The sequence below is a fragment of the Penicillium antarcticum genome (genome assembly GCF_028974205.1).
Source record: "Penicillium antarcticum strain IBT 31339 chromosome Unknown utg000009l_segment0_segment0, whole genome shotgun sequence".
Classification (NCBI taxonomy): Eukaryota; Fungi; Ascomycota; class Eurotiomycetes; order Eurotiales; family Aspergillaceae; genus Penicillium; species Penicillium antarcticum.
In genome coordinates, this window is record NW_026695307.1 from 2,066,477 (window position 1) to 2,085,373 (window position 18,897).

Below are 18,897 nucleotides of genomic sequence, written 5' to 3' on the forward strand. Positions count from 1 at the left end.
AAATCGACATATGAGGATGGTATAACTTGATTCGCGATACATGCGTGTACGCAAGGACGCCGGAAGCTAGCTACAAGAGTACTAAGATCTTCAATCAATTAGACTACGTGGAATATCAGACATGTTTTGCTTTTGGAGAGCTTGATAGGGTCTTTCTTTAATAGAAGAGCTTCTTCCTTTGGCCTAGGTGAACTCCAATCGGTCATTACTACTGCATTCTTGCGTTTTCTTCTCTCAAACATTACTTCTCACCCGATGCAAGCTTCAACAGACAGCGTCGGATATCCGGTCTCCGTTCTATTCGGACCGCAATGCAGCAATATTGATGAGGTCTCGGCTCAAATAAGCACGACTCTTGCTGAAGATTCATCTCTTCAATTCATCAGTGAGATTCTGCAGGAGCTGCCTTCTCTCTGGGCCGATATTACTAAGGCCTTGCCGACCCTCTGCAAAGTCTCGGGGGATGAGCAGATCATCGCACTGGTGCAACATTTACATGGCTCACCCTCACCACCCACAGGAGAGCCTAAAAATGTAATCCTGACGCCCCTCACTGTGATTAGTCAAATCTTGGACTTTATCAAGCTCAAGGAGTTGACTGGGGAGCAATACATCATCGACGCTCAAGGGTTCTGCGTGGGATTCCTGGCTGCGATCGTGGCCGCTTTCTCCAAGGACGAGTTTCAGTCACTCACTGCGACAATTATTCGACTAGCAGTATGCATCGGTGCTTTGGTCGACTTGGACGAGTTGAACTATGGTGCCTATCGGTCTATTGCTGTAAGGTGGAAGCAATCAGCAGCTTGCAAGAAGTTTCAACAAGTGATTGCATCCCATCCAAAGGTGAGTTCTTCCCTATTCATCTTCAATCTATCACCTTACTAAACACTCTATCAGGCTTATACATCATGCGAGTTGGATACGAATAGTGTCACAGTAACTGTTCCAGAGGAAGACATGGATGCCTTGGTCAAAGATCTTGCAAGTCACAATGTATCAGCGAAGCCCATTTCTCTGAGGGGAAGGTTCCACAGCGAAGCACATAAGGTCGCTGTGCAACATCTTGTCAAGTACTTTCAGCACGACAAGCGCTTGCAGCTTCCAAGTGGAGGCGAACTTCTCCTGCCTCTCCGATCCAACGTGGACGGCAACGTCATTGACCAAGGGGATTTACTCACCATTGCCTTGGAATCTATCCTGGTCATGCAATGCAAGTGGCTTCCTACTGTTGCAAATTCGTTCTATCGTGTAAGAGAAGCGGACAATGCTGCTCGCTTGCTGACGATTGGCGGGAGTTCCATCATCCCCCGTAGTGTGAGCATTCAATCAGCACCGCAGAACGGCCATCGTGACTTGTGTCAAGTTACTAATGGACCTTCCAACGGGCTCACCAATGGTCACGCGTCTTCCAACGGGGTGAAAATAGCGGAAGGGTTGCAGCATACCACTCGCAACGCTCATCGTGACGACCCAGTAACCCCAATCGCAATTGTCGGGATGGCTGGTCGGTATCCCCAGGCCGATTCTGTTGAGGCGTTATGGGAGATGCTCGAATTGGGGCGGTGCGCTGTCAGTGAAATGCCAGACGATCGATTCAAAATGAACGAGCTTCTACGACAGCCAAAAGGACCGTTCTTTGGAAATTACCTAGATGATCCCGATGCTTTTGACCATCGATTCTTTGGTATCTCAGCCCGCGAGGCAGAGGCCATGGATCCCCAACAACGACTGCTGCTACAAGTCGCATACAATGCGATGGAATCGGCCGGCTATTGTGGAATCTCTGCTTCTTCATTGACCTCGGACATTGGTTGCTATATCGGTGTCGGATCGGATGATTATACGGACAACGTTGGGTCCCGGGACTCCAACGCATTTTCCGCCACCGGGACTCTTCAGGCATTCAACAGCGGGCGCATCAGTCACTACTTTGGATGGAGTGGTCCATCATTGATAGTTGACACAGCTTGTTCTTCAGCTGCTGTGGCGATTCATCTGGCCTGCAAGGCCCTACAGGCGAAGGAATGCTCGATTGCAATGGCCGGAGGAGTGAACGTCATGACCAGTCCCAAAGTGACTCAGAACCTAGCCGCTGCTTCTTTTCTGTCCCCTACCGGTGCCTCCAGGGCATTTGACGCGGATGCAAACGGCTATTGTCGCGGTGAAGGTGCAGGGCTGGTGATGTTGCGACCTTTGAAGGATGCCCTTCGCGATCATGATACAGTTTTGGCTGTCATCGCGGGATCGGCAGTGAATCAGGGGTCCAACTGTTCCCCAATAACCGTCCCTGTCTCAGAATCTCAACAGTCTCTATATCGCAAAGCCCTTGCTGCAGGGGCTACGTCTCCATATGAAGTTAGCTATGTCGAGGCCCATGGTACTGGTATGTCTTCTACTATTGCTCTATAGCTAGCCACTCGTACTAACTCTGCTGTAGGCACACAAGTGGGAGATCCCATTGAGTTTGACAGTATTCGCCAGGTTTTTGGCGGAGCAAGTCGAGCTGAAGAGCTTTGGATTGGGTCTATCAAAGATAACATTGGACACACAGAAACCTCATCCGGAGTTGCAGCACTGTTAAAGACAGTCATGATGATCCAAAAGGCCAGAATCCCGAAACAGGCCAATTTTTCTCGCCTAAATCCCAAAATACCTTCTTCCCATCGGGAGAATATTTCAATTCCTAACAAGTCTATCAACTGGGAGTCCTCCCATCATGCGGCCATGGTAACAAACTATGGCGCCGCTGGAAGTAATGCGGCAATTCTTGTCAAACAGCACAGGAGTCCATCGTGTAGTTTAGACTACGTCGAAGGAGGCGCATCAGAAGTCCCAATCTTCATTTCGGCAAAGTCTCAAGAGTCCCTTCGCGCTTACTGTGAGGCTCTTCACAGGTTTATCACTGAAAGGTCGACTCATCCCAATGAAAGCCTGCTGCAAGACATCGCATACAATCTTGCAATCAAACAGAACAGGAAAATGGACTACGTGACTACTTTCTCAACGAACGCCAACGATATACCCAGCTTCCTGAACCAGCTCGCTGAGGTGATCTCAAAAAATGCCCACACGCAAAAGAAGCCAGAAAGCCCACTTCCTGTGATTCTATGCTTCGGTGGTCAGGCTGGTAACACTGCCAGTATTTCAGAAGACCTGTTCAATTCCTGCGGGCATTTGCGAATTCACTTGGTAAGTTGACTTATTCCGAAAGATACACAGTTTGCCTCAGTCTGACCAAGCGAATCTAGATGGAATGTGAAAGCACTTGCAAAGCCTTGGGTCTTCCCAGTCTGTTCCCGACGATCTTCCAACATAGTCCAATTGAAGACCTGGTATCCCTTCATTGCATACTTTTCTCCATCCAATACGCGTCTGCCAGAGCTTGGATTGACTCCGGGCTGAAGGTGGAACGTATTGTTGGACACAGCTTTGGCCAACTAACCGGATTATGCGTGGCGGGTATCCTTAATCTTTCCGACGCCATGACGCTCATCTCTCAGCGAGCGAGCCTTATCAAGAGCAGTTGGGGTCTGGAACATGGGAGCATGCTGTCCATGAAAGGTACACATGAAGATGTCCGTGGCCTGGTGAATGATTGCAATAACTCTGTGGATATCGCGTGCTTCAACGGCCCACGCGACCTGGTTGTTGCCGGGGACGAGGTCTCCATCGCAAATATCGAAACTATAGCTGCGGGCGGTTCCATGTTTATCCAAACAAAGCGTTTACGCAGTACTCATGGTTTCCACTCTCGACTGGTCGACGGGATTGTTTCCGGCCTCACTGAAGTCGCTCAGTCACTTGTGTACCGCGAGCCACGGATTCCGATAGAGGCCTGCTCTGAGTTGGACGATTGGACTTCTGTGACCCCCACGAAGATAGTCCAGCACAGCCGCATGCCTGTGTACTTTGAATCAGCTGTGAAAAGGGCTGCAGAGAAGGTTTCCGGGCCGGCGATCTGGCTTGAGGCTGGATCAGGATCGCCTGTGATCCCGATGATTCGACAGATTATCCAGTCGTCCGAATCCCCGGAAGGGCATGTCTTCCAATCAACTAATCTCCATGACTCGCAAGCACAACGAAACATTGCCAAAGCCACATCGAACCTTTGGTCAAAGGGCGTCGAAGCGCAGTTTTGGGCTTTCTGTCATCACCAAGCACCTTCTTACAAGTCGATCAATCTGCCTCCTTATCAATTTGCGAAGACCAAGCATTGGATTCCGTTTGATCCATCTGCTTTCCATCCAGTTTCACCTACATCATTACCCGACAATAACAGTGGACTGGTCAAAGTGGTTGAACAAAGTTCACGGGACACTGTTTTCTCCGTCAATGTTTCTCACCCGGTCTACCGCTTGTGTGCCGAAGGACATTCCGTTGTTGGTCAACATCTGTGTCCTGCATCTCTTTACATTGAAATCATCTTGGAGGCGGCAAGTAAGGTAGCCTCAAATGGACTCTCTGGGCTTATGCCACATATCCAAAATCTGAGCATCTCTGCCCCGTTGCTTCTTGAGTCCAAAGGACAAGTCTGTCTCCGACTATCACAGACTGACACCCATCTCAAGTGGTCTTTCTCTCTTTTCACGCGGCAGATGATGTCAGATCCAGAGACGCACGCCACAGGTGAGATCGGACTTCACAACGTGGATGGAGCTTCTCAAGCTTCCTCGCGTTTCCGATCCCTGGATCGGCTCATCACTCCATCTCGCTCTCATGCCATTGCAATGTCATCGGATGCTAGTGGGCTGATTGGACTACCCGTTTACCAGACCTTCAACCGAGTCGTTGAATATGCAGACTACTTCCGAGGGGTGAAAAAAGTGTTTGCCAGCGGACATGAAGCCACCGGTCTCGTCTCCTTGCAAGATTCCCCAAGTGCAAATGGCATCTGTGACCCCGTACTCGTCGACAATTTCCTTCAGGTGGCTGGTATTCATACTAACTGTTTGTCTGAAACACGCGGCGATGAAGTTTTTGTCTGCAGTGGTATCGAGGACATCTTTTTGAGTGATGCCTTTATCAACAGAGATACCAAGTCTACCGGAACCACCACAACCTACACCAGTTATGACCGACCTTCCAAGAAGCAATTTATGAGTGATATCTTTGTTTTTGACTCTGAAAGCGGCAAGCTGCTTCTTGCCATCATGTCGGCAACATTCACTAGTGTTTTAATGTCCAATTTGTCTCGCGCTCTCAACAGACTAAACAAAGACGCTCCTGAGTTAGTCCTCGGGTCAGGTGAGAGAAAGCCCCGACTTGAGACACAAGTGGCCGCGATGACAAATTCGCACAATCTTCAGCAAGGAGTCAGTGTCGGCGGGGGCCACATAGACACCATTCGAGAGATGTTCCACACTCTTCTAGGCATCCCACTGGCAGAGTTACTCCCGTCATCAGGTCTTGAAGATATCGGTGTTGACTCGCTCATGCGAACTGAAGTCTTGGCTGAGATCAAGAAGCGCTTTGATTTCAACTTATCTGTCACTACGTTGATGGAGGTCTCCGATATCCAAGGTCTGGCCAACACAATATTCCAGGATGCTTCCCCTCAAACCTTACCTGTTTCCGCCCCAGCCGAAGTCCCTATTGAGGTCCCAGTGAAGCAGATGTTGAGTCAAGTTAGCCATATGAACGCAACACCTGCCACAGATGACTCTTTGGCTGAGTTGTCAAGAGATGTATTTGCCAAGCTCAAGACAACTACCGCTCACAGTCAGAAAACCCAGTGGACTGGTTTTTGTGACTCCGTCTATCCCCAGCAGATGGCTCTCGTAACGGCATATGTTGTCGAAGCTTTCCAAGACATGGGGGTTCCGCTTGAGTCCGTCGGTCCCGGACAGGTCATTCCGCAACTTCCAGTATTGCCTCAACATCGGCAGGTGAAGGATCAGCTCTATTCAGTCTTGGAATTCTCCAAGTTGGTCCAAAGGCAAGGAAACTCTATCTTACGAACGGAGAGACTCATTCCGACCACGCCTTCATCTGTCCTGCACGAGCAAATTGTCCGAAAATACCCTTGTCACGAGTCCGAACACAATCTTCTTCGCACCACTGGATCCCAATTGGCTAAGTGCTTGACTGGCTCGGCTGATCCCCTGGCCCTTCTATTCCAGGATAAGCAGGCACGTGAACTGATCGGAAATGTATACACCCATGCGCCAATGTTCCTTTCTGCAACAATGCACTTGAGGCAACTTCTCCGGGATGTTCTCAGCAAAGCTGACCCTAGTAGAGAGATCAAGATCCTCGAGATTGGCGCAGGCACTGGTGGTACTACCGGCTTTCTCCTTGGTCAACTCGCGGACGTCTCTGGGCTACGCTTCCAGTACACTTTCACAGATATCTCATCCTCACTGATTGCCCTTGCCCGAAAGAAATTCCAGAAGTACAATTTCATGCGGTACACAGCTCTCAATGTTGACCAGGATCCTCCCGAAGCAATGTTAGGACAATACGATGTGATCATCTCGTCAAACTGTGTTCACGCCACCCCCAGCATCGCGAGATCGACCAAGAACATCAATAGTCTTTTGCGACCTGACGGAATTCTTTGCTTGATTGAGCTAACCCGCAACCTCTTCTGGTTTGACTTGGTCTTTGGGTTGCTCGAGGGCTGGTGGATGTTTGACGACGGTCGACAGCACGCTCTTGCTAGCGAATACGCTTGGGAGAAGGCCCTTCGCCAGGCCGGCTATCAGTGGGTCGACTGGAGTAGTAATTCTTCGAAAGAATCCGAGATCCTACGATTGATTGTGGCCTCTCCTGCCAACGTCGGCCCTCAGGAAAGTACCCTGGTCACCGAGGAGTCTGTTACTTTTGCGGAGAAGGATGGTGTTCAGCTACAGGCGGACATTTACTATCCTTCAGAGGTTGATACAGCAAGCCGATCCCGGCCTATTGGTACGTTAAGCAAATCCCAGCATATCTCAATGACGAACAGAGACTAACATTTACCAAAGCCCTCATGATCCATGGTGGCGGCCATGTCATGCTTTCTCGAAAGGACATCCGCCCCAAGCAAACAGAAATGCTACTTGAAGCAGGGTTCTTGCCAGTTAGCATTGATTACCGGCTCTGCCCAGAGGTCTCTCTCGTAGAAGGGCCGATGGAGGATTCTCGGGATGCCCTCAAGTGGGCTCGCCAAGTACTGCCAGGATTGATGCTGCAACGCCCCGACATAAAACCCGATGGTGATCACGTCGTGACCGTTGGATGGTCAACTGGTGGTCATCTTGCCATGTCACTTGCTTGGACTGCTGCTGAAGTTGATATCCGCCCCCCGGAGGCAATTCTTTCATTCTACAGTCCGACTGACTATGAGGATCCCTTCTGGAGTCAGCCAAACCTGCCATTTGGCCAACCCGCTCCGTCCACTGATACATACGATCAGTGGAAAGCCGTTCAAGACAAGCCTATCACTGCGTATAATCCTTCATCCTCTTTGGGCGGCTGGATGAACCCTAGTGACGCTCGCAGTCGTATAGCACTATACATGAACTGGACCGGTCAGACGATTCCTGTCCTGCTCAACAGACAAGGCCCGACCCAGCGGAATAAAATGTCCAAATTGGAGCCACCGAGCATTGAGGATATTCAGGCCATTAGTCCTTTGGCCCAGATCCGTTCCCATAAGTACCAGTCTCCTACTTTCATCATCCATGGTACCCGTGATGATCTGGTTCCCATTGCCCAGGCGCAGAGGACATATGATGCACTTTCTGCCGCTGGTCTCGATTCTGAGATCAGAGTACTCGATGCAGTGCATTTGTTTGATATATATCCGGATATGAACCAGAACGAGGAGGCATTGCAGGCAGTTCGAGATGGGTTTGCCTTCTTGAAATCGCATGTCAAACCATGATATGGTTTCCCCCTTGTTTAATAGCATGATTATCTGAGCCAGACTATCACCTAGAACATATGTACGAAATTCTGGGGGCTTGTTGCTACCATTCGCATTGTTTGAATTTCGGTGTTTTCTTACTTGATCTTCTAATATGAAACAAACGTCCCTTTTCTCTGGTTAAAAAAAACTTTGTTCTAGCTCAAGAGTCACCAGTAGTAGTACTGCATACCCGTAGAGAAGTATAAAATCTTATCACTGCCGCATCACAAGTCCACTGGCTTACCATGATAAAGTGAGGTAACCGAAAATTCTTTGGGAGCTTTGGTGTAGCTGCAGCAGACTCGCATTCCTTGGGCGGACCATTGTCATCGTAGAAATCATACAACTTCGGCCATTTAGTGACCCGGATCCCTCATTTCTCTGTTACACCGCTGCTTTCGATGATTTGCATAACTAGCCTTTCCCACAAACGTCTCTCTTTAGATGCAATAGCCTCCTTTGTACAGTGCATATATAAGCTAATGTGGCTTACATATAATATACATTCTAGTTTCACAACGCATATTGGAAGAATGAAGGTATTCTATGCAATTGCACGTATGTGAGAAGCCAATGGAGAGATAGATATCTCGATGATTGGCTGCCCCGATGGGCATACCGAGCTGGAATATGCAGGTGCTCAAGTGAAATGCAAAGATCAACCATTCGCATAGAGTTTGTCATTGGCGCCTTCTTGGACTCCTTATCGTGTACCCTTGCGGGTGGCCGATATGTGATCGATCCAAGACAATGACGTACATATGATCATTTTCCTTACTTCTAAAATAGATCCATTCAATTTGCACAACGATTTGATACTTTTTCCTTGATGAATCTTCTGCAGCAACATGGCGATCGATGTAAATTGGTTGTTCGCGTAGATTTATTTGTTCTTATCCTATTTTCTTTGGTGCGTATGTTGATTGGCTTGATTAGGCACTTACCCCTAGCTAGGGTGCTAGTCAGAGATTTCCGCACCATACTATACAGTACATCAGAAGGAAGAAATTTCATCATTGGCTGCTAAAAGCCGAGTGGAGACATTCTTTTAAGAATATTGACTGACAATTACTCAAACATACACCTAGAAATATCACTTAAATACCTCTTCCATATTAGGTGTACTGTAATTCTGTAATTATATTACAATTTTAACAGAAGCGCTACACCTGATAGATATGCCGTAATTGCACTTTATACAAATCCTTCAATACGTGTTAAAGCTAGGGGTATACCTTTTTGCATTATGTCTCGGACAGAGTTCAATCGGACATGATGCCCTTGGGTTGTGGTAATGTCACAGACTTCCCGGGCCCCGGCCCGCACCGTTTGGTAACCTAGATCGTATCTCGGGGCTTGTAATGCAACTTCTGAGATTCCATCCGGATGACTGGTCCTTGCATGAAGATTAATTGAATTCTAGCGGTGAACAATTTCAATCCGGTATTTCATCATGTGATGGGTACGATGCTGATTGGGCCTCCGGCCAATCAAACCCTACAGAATTCACATATCTTACAGGGGTCGGGATCGTCATTCACAGCCGCCGATGTAAACGCCACAAACCTTGGCATGCATGCCCTGGAGTGTGCACAACATTACACAACATGAAAATGTATGGTTCACCTCTAAGTGTAGGTTACCTGCAGCAAGCAAGGAATGGAGATCGTTTGACTTCTACACCCACGGGACCTCGGGAGGCTTTCGCGGCACTATCTTACTCAGCATACTGACTGCAAGATGAACGCATAATCCCTTGTGCGTTCAACATATACATTGAGGTCACACGTAGCTAGAGACTCTGAGGCTGCCCTTGCACCTAGTCTCACTGTCTCTTGGTTTTATCTGAGGACTTGAATACCTCGGGCGCCAAGGCTGAGCTGTAATCTCAACTCAGCCAACATGATTGTCGATTTGTTTCTCATGCAAGATACACGAGCCTCGCTTGTTGGGGCCGGGCTCGTCCTTGTGATAACCTGGGCTCTGCGATACATCTTGTTCCAGGGCTCTAAGCTGCCGATTATCAACAAGCAAAGTATCTTCGAGCTTGGGCAGATCTCGTCCAAGAAGGGCTACGTTTCCGGTGCTGCCAACCTGATCAGAGATGGATTCGCCAAGGTTTGTTCAGTTTCTGCTCTCTTTCTTAGCTGATGCTTACCATTCTGGGGAAACAGTCTGCGAAAGGATTCCGCCTCGTCACCGACAATGGTTGCCAGATCGTCTTGTCTCCGAAATACCTCGAGGAGATCCGCCAGCATCCCGACCTGAGTCGTGACAAAGCTTCTGCTAGGGAGCTCATGTCGCACCTTCCTGGGTTCGAGGTTTTCCGGGAAGGATCTAAGGATGAGCGCATTCTCCACGACGCAGTGTTGACTAAACTGACAAGAACACTTGGTGAGTGAACATATCGGTAATATACTGCCAAGACCTTTCATTTATGTATCTTCTAGGTCGTGTTACCGAGCACCTCTCTCACGAAACAGCACTGAGCTTTGAGAAGCACTGGACGAATGAACGCGGTGAGTAAATTTTAATTCGGGTCTTTTCTGTAAGAAAGCTGACAGGAAAAAGAATGGCATGCGGTACCACTGCGATCGAGCATCACGCAGATCATTGCCCAGACGTCTTCCCGGGTATTCTTGGGCGAGAAGCTCTGCAGAGACCCTGAATGGCTTCACATTACCATTAATTATGCGGTACACGTGATTACGGCTACTGAGCAGCTCCGTCAATGGCCCCATATGCTCCGGTATGTCGTTCACTGGTTTCTTCCAACCTGCCGGAGACTGCGTCAGGATATGCGAGAGGCTCTGGGTCTTATCCTCCCAGTTTTGAAAGAGCGCCAAGAGGAGAAAGCGGCAGCCAGAGCAGCAGGAAAGAACCCCGTCTCGTACAGTGATGCCATTGACTGGATGGAAGACACCGCGAAAGGCCGTGCTTATAACCCAGCTATCTCGCAACTCCTGTTGTCTATGGCAGCCATCCACACCTCGGCCGACATGTTGACTCAGGTCTTGTTCGATATTGCTGAGAGGGAAGATCTGGTGACAGCATTGCGCGAAGAGATCATGACTGTTGTCCGCGACTGTGGCTGGAGTAAAATCTCGCTGTACAAGTTGGTTCTGATGGATAGCACCATCAAAGAGAGCCAGAGACTCAAGCCTATTGCCATCAGTAAGTTACCTAGATCTTCGAGAACGAGGGAAAGGAGACTGACATTGATCCTAGCTCCCATGCGTCGTCTTGCGACCAAAGATGTGTTGCTGTCGGATGGCATGTTTATCCCGAAAAATACAACCGTTCTATTCCCTGCCGATGCCATGTGGGATCCCGACTTCTACGAGAATCCACAGGAGTTTGATCCCTATCGGTATATGCGCATGCGCGAGTCCCCGAATCGGCAAGCGCAAACAGCCGCACAGCTCGTCTCGCCCTCGCCGAACCACCTCGGTTGGGGCTTCGGACAGCACGCTTGTCCAGGTCGGTTCTTCGCTGCTAACGAACTCAAGATCGCGCTCTGTCAACTTCTGTTGAAGTATGATTTCAAATTGGACCAAGAGCGCCTGCCGGAGGTTCGTCGCCACGGAACCTCTCGAACCGCTGATCCGGTAGCTAAGCTTGTGATTCGGAGACGTGAGGACAACGCTGCAGTGCAGGATTTGCCGTGTATGGCCTGAGAACAACAATACAATGGGGAATTGAGGAACACTAGTTAGAGATAGGCGATCAGATCATAATTTTTGTGCGTGTGACTAGTATACGAGCTCTATTGAACCGTCTATAGGTTTCTTCCGGCTCAGTTAAAATTGTAATCCCTTTGGGAGGGCACATAAATATATGTTGAAACCAAATCTTCGACTGTGGTTATGATCATATCAATCCTTCATCCATTAAACTAGGAGTCTACTAGATAATTAATTTCATGAACAACATCAATCTATACTGCCAGGTTGTTTAAATATCAACAGGCAGTGCCACCATGATCACTAAAACAAAACAACTGTGGATCTGGGATCAAATCAAATGGCTTTACAAGTCTAGTGAGCTGGAATATAAAAAGACAAAATTACCTGGAAATTGTAGGGGTATCCTTCGTAGTAGTCATTGTTTCCAAGATTCAATATTAAAGTACGATAATGACTTATACCCACTTGAGCAGATCACTGGTATGTCTAGGCTTATTATAAAGGAGGATATTGGGTATTTTATGAAATATAAAATCCACGCAGTGCCTCCAATGTGCATACAGAAATGCGTATTATTGAGCTTCAGACTATACTATAGAAGTCAGAGATGGACCTTTGCTACCTGAAGTGGGAAACATATATCCTCGGCACACTTGCGTTCAAAAACACCTCGCTGTTCCGTAGTGATAGTAGTCATTCACGCAGTCTTCACAGTTGCTTTAATACAATCTTCAAGAGTAGTCCAGCCAGGTCTTCCAAAGAAGGTACGAATGAGGTTCTCGGCTCGTTGAGCTGGAACCACTTCTCCCAGACTCGCCTTTTCCGCCTGTGGAGCATCTGGAATGAGCATGTTCTTTGGATCCGCCTTCTTCATAATGCGAGTTATATCGCTCCATACAAAAGGCGCCGCGGCCCCAAATAATCGTTCCGAATTGACTTCCGTGCTCAGCAACGCAATAACGTGTAGCCGCGCGGAGTCTTCGACATCGATGAACCATGCTGTTTGTGAGATGAGGGTTTAGCGGTGTTATCGGGGCCAAATGGAGGCAAGCGAATGACTTACGGATGGGAACCACCTTGAACGGAAAGGTATCCCCCTTTAGAAGGCCCCTGATCCATTTGTGACCTGAGCTACCAATTTCGGGGTGAAGAGTTCGACCAAACTAAAGACACGAAATCAAAATGTAAGCGATGGTCGGTGGAGCACATAGGGTTTGGGGCCCCGGCAAGCTCACATTCATCCACGGGAGAACTGTGTTCAGTACAAATGAAGGTTGATTCTCTGTCATCCATTTCCAGGCCTGTCGCTCGCCTTCAGTCTTGCAAACAGTGTATATCGAAATTGCTGTTTCTGGTGTAGAATTATCCCAAGAATCTAGATACAATTAAATTTCGAACATCTTCTAGAGATTTTATAAGCATCAGTTACCAGTGTCAAACTTGAAAGGCTTATTGCCTTCGGGATAGCCAGCGGCAACAATGGATGAAGCAAGCACCACGCGCTTGATCGAGGGTTCCCTGGATGCGGCTTGGAGGATATTCAAAGTCCCAGCGACAGTGTATCCTACGGGATCGCTATTTGCTGGATCCCATGGCATAGCTTGGGCCTTGCTCAATCAGATCATTTTGCTCCAAGGGTTTTAATTTAATAGGGATAGGAAAGGCAGCACATACCATATGAACTACTCCAGACACTCCAGTGAGGGCATTATCAAATGCGCTGGGGTCACTAATATCCGTTATCAGGATTGTCTGAAACAAGCCCTTGCCATAGCGCGTATCAAAGTATTCATTCAGCCAAGGCCTGGGAGTGCGGACAGTGCCTCGAACGCGGTACCCAAGACCTAAGAGGATGTTGATAACGTGCGATCCAATGTACGCGTTGGCTCCGGTGACCAGGACGGTCGATCCAGGGGAAAAGGTATACTGTGTCTTGGTCATGTTAATTCTAGACTGTCAATTGGCGACTATAATGCTCCGTAAAAAGATGGACGTGCCAACGAAACAAAAAAAAAAAGAGATTTATGGGAAGGAGGACGCCTGACTCTTCGCATTCAAAATTGGAGGGTACGAGCGTCGATTGCTTGTCAGTGACCGTCCGTATGTCAAGACAGCACAGAAGAGCAGGTCGTTCAAGGCATCAGCTGTGGGAAGCACCTGCATGTGATGCATTGCACAGTATTCCTAGCTCGAATACCGCATCGAAGAAAGGCGGTATAGAAGGGGCGGTGTGAAATCTACATTACTTTACAGTACTTCTTCAAGTCTTTGGATAATGAACATGTACAGTATTGCTCTTCATGATCGTCAGACCGTGCTCAGAAGAAGGAAGGGTTGCATCAGGAGTAAATCTCACACCCTTGCGTCGGAATGGCGAAGGCGCACGGACAGCAGAGGGGAAAACCGACAAATAAATCGATAGACCCTGAATGAACTTTAACGGAGATTAAGTGTGGGAGTGGCCGAAATGGACACGTTGCCGTGTGGGTCTGAGTGAATTCCTTACCCGCAGCCCCTTGCTGATGATACGTTGCCTTCAGCTCAGCCAGCATGGTCGGTCAGTGGCTTGCATGGCTCTGCAGTAGAGGGAGGCTAGTCTACGAGCTATGCCGATCACCCAACCTCACACAGATCATCTGTTGTTGGGCATTCCCTTGAACTTGCTGGTCTCTACTACCGGCTTCAAGCAATTAGATTTGAGCAAAACAGCTTTGATTCACCTGCCTTCGATAAGCTGTGCTATCACTCGATTACATACAATATGGGCTCACTTCAAGATCAAGTACGTATGGAAAAGATACCAACAACCAGGAGAACTCTGTGGTTGGGGTGACTGTTGCTGAATGAAACCAAGGTCGTCATCATCACTGGTGCCTCCTCTGGAATAGGGCTGACCACGACACTTGCTGCACTGAGTGAGGGTGCCCAGGTCCTAGGGGTGGATATTTCCTCGCCACCGACATCACTTGAAGGGCATCCCAAGTTTGCTTTCTGCCAGGGAAATCTAATTGATCCTTGCACGCCACAGAAGGTAGTATCGGCATGTAACGAGGCCTATGGGGGGAGAATTGATGCACTCTTGAACATTGCTGGTGTCATGGATCACAACCAAAGCGCGGATTCAGTCGTGGACAGCGTGTGGGATCGATGCATCGCTGTTAATCTCACTGCACCTGTTAGGCTGATGCGTGAGATTCTCCCCATAATGCGCGAGCAAAAGTCTGGCAGCATTGTGAATGTTGCCAGCAAGGCTGCCTTGAGCGGCGCGGTCTCTGGTGTAGCCTATACGGCGAGTGAGTTGCCGTTCAATTCTGTTTCAGTCGTCGAGGGTGAATTTGGAATGACAAGACCCACACCTAGGCAAACACGGTCTCATTGGGGTGACCAAGAATGTAGCTTGGCGTTTCAAGCATGAAGGCATTCGTTGCAATGCGATATGTCCCGGTGGTGAGAAGAACCCATTCTATTGGCCGCGTTAGTCCCATCACTAATTGAAAATAGGTGTCAGCAATGATACAGGCATTCTTAAGGATCTGGATGTTAGCGCGTTTGACAGGGATGCCCTTGCTGTCATGTCGCCAATACACGCGGTGCATTCATCGGACAAGGAGAAAGGATACGCTATCACGCCAGAAGACATTGCTAGTTCTCTGTTGTTCCTGATTTCTTCGGCTAGTCGGAGAATCAATGGCGCAGTGATCCCCATTGATAATGCCTGGTCGACAATCTAATCGGTGTTCAAATCAAATCGGTTTTTGTTTCAACTACCAAAATGATCAAAGGACAGAAAGGATAAAATATATTCTATGCTAGATCTTAAATCAAGCCTTGTTTGAGCCTTTCCAATCAGAAAATTCAAGCTCACAGGGCGCTTGTTCGACGCACGTGTTAAGCGATTTCAATTATAGACCGATTTGGCAAACAAAACTTGACGTCGCAATTAACTTAGTCGCCAGGGGGAAAAGAAAGAGGTCCCCCATCCGCCATAGAATACATATTGAACAATTGCTGCGGTGTAAAGCATGGCCATAATACACGTACACAGTTGCTTCTGGTGATAACTATGAGGTGTATAAAAGTGCTGCTTAACTTCTATTATACTTCCCACCTACGATGCCTGGGAGCTAGAACATCTTGTAGTGTCAATCTATCCAACGTATTTTTGATAGAAGCAAAAGCAGCGAATGCCTCTATCATTCAATTCTTCTTGCATTCCATGACTACCCTCGCTCCTTGCAGGTGGGCGAGAAGATCATGCAGTGTCTTTCTTAAGCCCCCTGCGTAATGGCTTTCGACGCTGCATTGTTATTGTGGCCTTTTCTTTTTCACCGGGCGATACGAATTCGGCTGTTTCCAATGATTTGCGATAAGAAGAGCCCCCAGTATACTGCAGGAGTATTCTCATTGGCGGCATGTGGCTACAGCCAGCCACTGATCGACCTAGGGGCTGGTAAATAGTAGTGAAATTCCTACATCTGTCCCCTAGCCTGCACAAAGGTGCATAAATTCTATCGGATCCGGAATCTCCTTTATCCTTCTATTTTATAAGTCCCCGTTTTTACGTGACATCGGCAGGTGGTTTGCTTGGAGACCTTCAGTTCGCCAACCACCTCCCTACAAGCGGTAACCATGTCGCCCGAAGCACTATCTCATATTCCGACTCTGGCACCCATTCTTCTTCTCACGCTTTCAGTGTTGTTTTTCATCCTGACATCGTCTCGAAAGTCTGAACTCCCTTTCATCAATGCAAGAAGAACATTTGAATTTGGCAAATCCCGTGCACGGGCGCGATACATGAAGGATGCCGCCACATTGATCAAGAAAGGATTGAACGAGGTATGCTCACTTCAAATTCTTCTAGGCCACATGTTGATTTAGGCTTGTCTTTAGGCTGGAGTCTTTCGCATCATCACTGATAACGGCACAAGAACTATGCTGGCGCCCAAATATGCCAACGACGTCCGTAGCCTCCCAGAACTGAGCTTGACCGATAACTTAGCAACTGAGCTGCATGTCAATCTTCCTGGCTTTGAGCCATTCAGGGTTACGGCCAATGATAACATTATTCAAGATACTGTCCGCGTCAAAATTACGCAAAATTTGGGTAAGTAACTCCGTCGGTCAGTCATGGACGCTACTAAGGCAAGACCTATCCATCAGCAAATGCCATGATCCCGCTTTCCACCGAGGCTACCTATGTTCTCCAGACCCAGTGGACAGACGCAACAGAGTGGCACGACATGCAGCTAAAGCCCGCCATCCTGAAAATGGTTGCCCAACTTTCTTCTAGGATCTTCCTTGGGGATAAGATCTGCCGCGACCCTGACTGGCTTGATATCACCATCAACTACACTATCAACGCATTCACAGCCGCACAGGAACTCCGCCTACTGCCAGAATTCCTGCGTCCGTTTGCCGTCAGGTACTTGCCAACGAGTCGAAAGGCCCAGGGACAGCTGAAACAAGCAAGAAAGATTATTAATCCGGTCCTGAAAGAAAGGCGTGCCGCTGAGCGCTCAGGCAAGGGTGTAGAATATCATGATGCGATCCAGTGGCTAGAGGATACTTCTAAGGGACGCCATTACGACCCAGCAGCGGCGCAGCTTGCCCTCTCTGCGGCGGCCATTCACACTACGACCGACCTATTCACTCAGACTCTTCTCGACATCTGCGGTCGGGAAGATCTCATTCGTGACTTGCGCGAGGAAATCGTCACCGTGGTTCAGGCTGAAGGGTGGAAAAAGACGACACTTTACAAGCTCAAATTAATGGATAGTGTCATCAAGGAGTGCCAGCGGTTGAAACCCATGGCTATCGGTGAGTTGAATATTTGCCCCAGCATGAGATCTTGAACAGCGCATTCTAACGATGACCCTAGCTATCATGGCACGCGTCGCCCGAGAAGATGTTGTTCTTCATGACGGACAGATAATCCCTAAAGGCGACAAGATGCTGGTGTCCTGCGACAGGATGTGGGATGAAAACATATACCCTGATCCGCTGAAATTCGATCCTTACCGATTTGCAAATATGCGTAAAACGGATAGCCCAAAGAATGAAGCTGCCGCTCAACTAGTTTCGCCGTCGCCGGAACAGATGGGCTTTGGGTTTGGACAGCATGCTTGCCCAGGACGCTTCTTTGTGGCCAATGAGATTAAGATAGCTTTGTGTCATATTCTGTTGAAGTATGATTTGCGATTGGCAGATGGTTGTGAGCCCAAGGTGCAGAAGTTCGGGATGAGATTGGCGGCAGACCCGATAGCCAAGGTTTCTATCAGACGCAGGAAGGAGGAAATTCCTCTATAGATTCATAAGGGCAGTATAAATTCCGTTATACTACAGTTGGGTTAGACTGAGAGATTGATAGCCTTGCTTGCCTTGTCAGTAATCTCAATCTTGTTTCAAACACTACTTGCAGAGTAAAATATCTGGCTACGAGTCCCCGTCATCAGATTAGCATTCAGAAAGTTCTAAAAGCTGCGCATTGGAGGCAAGTTACTAATATTATACGAGCCTTAATAAGGGGATTTCCTGCAGAGAAGGAGTAGACCCATGAACTTGGTCGGTTTGAGGTCATGTCAGCCTGACCATTAACATGCCCACTAGGTACGTTTAGAGATTACTGTACACAAAAGATGTCTTCTTACTAGATTACTAATGTGAGATCAACCTCCTCTTCATCTCCACATTCTATCGTAAGTCTCCACTGCAGCTTCATGGCATTTCATTGATTTAATTATTTTCCCCCTTCCCCCTTCATCTTTCGAGGATATTGCTGGTCTTTTTCCTTTCCCTCTTAACTACTATCATTCCCTCAATTTTGTTGATTCTTGGTCTGCCCTTGACCTACTTCACCTGCCTGATCAGCTCATTTTCGGCACTAAAACAGAATCCAACATCAGCGACTCAGTCCAGTCGCCGATAGCTCGCCTTTCCTCTTTCCAATAAGAATGACACGTATTTTTCGATACTACTAGCTGATATGTTAACTGTCAACCTCAGGGGGCTTTGGTGACTTCATCACCAACAATAACCCTAAGAAATCTCTATCTCACACAAAAAGAAATGCCTGATAGCTCAATTTCTGGACTTGGCGGTCAAAAATTCGGAATTCGAGCATTCAGAACTTGAAAATTAAAAGTTAAAACCCCGACTGGGACTGCAGATCGCGCTAGTAATTTTATAGTTTTTATAGGACATGTATTGTAAATTTAATTTAAATTTTTGTCGTCCCTATTTTCTCTATTTTTATTTTCATTTTTAAAAAATCTATAATTCAACCTCTCCGGCAAAATGGGTAGGTATATCGCTACTGTCATT

The 18,897-nt window shown here is 47.9% G+C and overlaps 5 protein-coding genes across 5 annotated transcripts; 4 read left to right on the top strand and 1 right to left on the bottom strand.

The window, feature by feature from the left end:
* Positions 1 to 255: 255 nt before the first annotated feature.
* N7508_009144 (uncharacterized protein) lies at positions 256 to 7,867 on the top strand (the record flags this gene model as incomplete). Its single annotated transcript, XM_058467207.1, has 5 exons — positions 256 to 843; positions 898 to 2,383; positions 2,438 to 3,189; positions 3,249 to 6,906; positions 6,966 to 7,867. 5 exons carry the CDS (start codon positions 256 to 258, stop codon positions 7,865 to 7,867), a joined length of 7,386 nt encoding a protein of 2,461 aa, XP_058315053.1.
* Positions 7,868 to 9,793: 1,926 nt separating this feature from the next.
* N7508_009145 (cytochrome P450) lies at positions 9,794 to 11,568 on the top strand (the record flags this gene model as incomplete). The annotated part of the gene is made up of 5 exons (XM_058467208.1): positions 9,794 to 10,009; positions 10,039 to 10,285; positions 10,342 to 10,410; positions 10,463 to 11,065; positions 11,120 to 11,568. 5 exons carry the CDS (start codon positions 9,794 to 9,796, stop codon positions 11,566 to 11,568), a joined length of 1,584 nt encoding a protein of 527 aa, XP_058315054.1.
* A 706-nt stretch (positions 11,569 to 12,274) lies between these two features.
* Positions 12,275 to 13,518, bottom strand: N7508_009146 (uncharacterized protein; the record flags this gene model as incomplete). The annotated part of the gene is made up of 5 exons (XM_058467209.1): positions 12,275 to 12,576; positions 12,641 to 12,740; positions 12,813 to 12,952; positions 13,007 to 13,184; positions 13,252 to 13,518. 5 exons carry the CDS (start codon positions 13,516 to 13,518, stop codon positions 12,275 to 12,277), a joined length of 987 nt encoding a protein of 328 aa, XP_058315055.1.
* An 820-nt stretch (positions 13,519 to 14,338) lies between these two features.
* N7508_009147 (SDR family NAD(P)-dependent oxidoreductase) lies at positions 14,339 to 15,308 on the top strand (the record flags this gene model as incomplete). The annotated part of the gene is made up of 4 exons (XM_058467210.1): positions 14,339 to 14,359; positions 14,432 to 14,870; positions 14,938 to 15,024; positions 15,079 to 15,308. 4 exons carry the CDS (start codon positions 14,339 to 14,341, stop codon positions 15,306 to 15,308), a joined length of 777 nt encoding a protein of 258 aa, XP_058315056.1.
* Positions 15,309 to 16,206: 898 nt separating this feature from the next.
* On the top strand, positions 16,207 to 17,883 carry N7508_009148 (cytochrome P450; the record flags this gene model as incomplete). Its single annotated transcript, XM_058467211.1, has 4 exons — positions 16,207 to 16,413; positions 16,468 to 16,681; positions 16,738 to 17,394; positions 17,456 to 17,883. 4 exons carry the CDS (start codon positions 16,207 to 16,209, stop codon positions 17,881 to 17,883), a joined length of 1,506 nt encoding a protein of 501 aa, XP_058315057.1.
* Between the last annotated feature and the right edge of the window lie 1,014 nt (positions 17,884 to 18,897).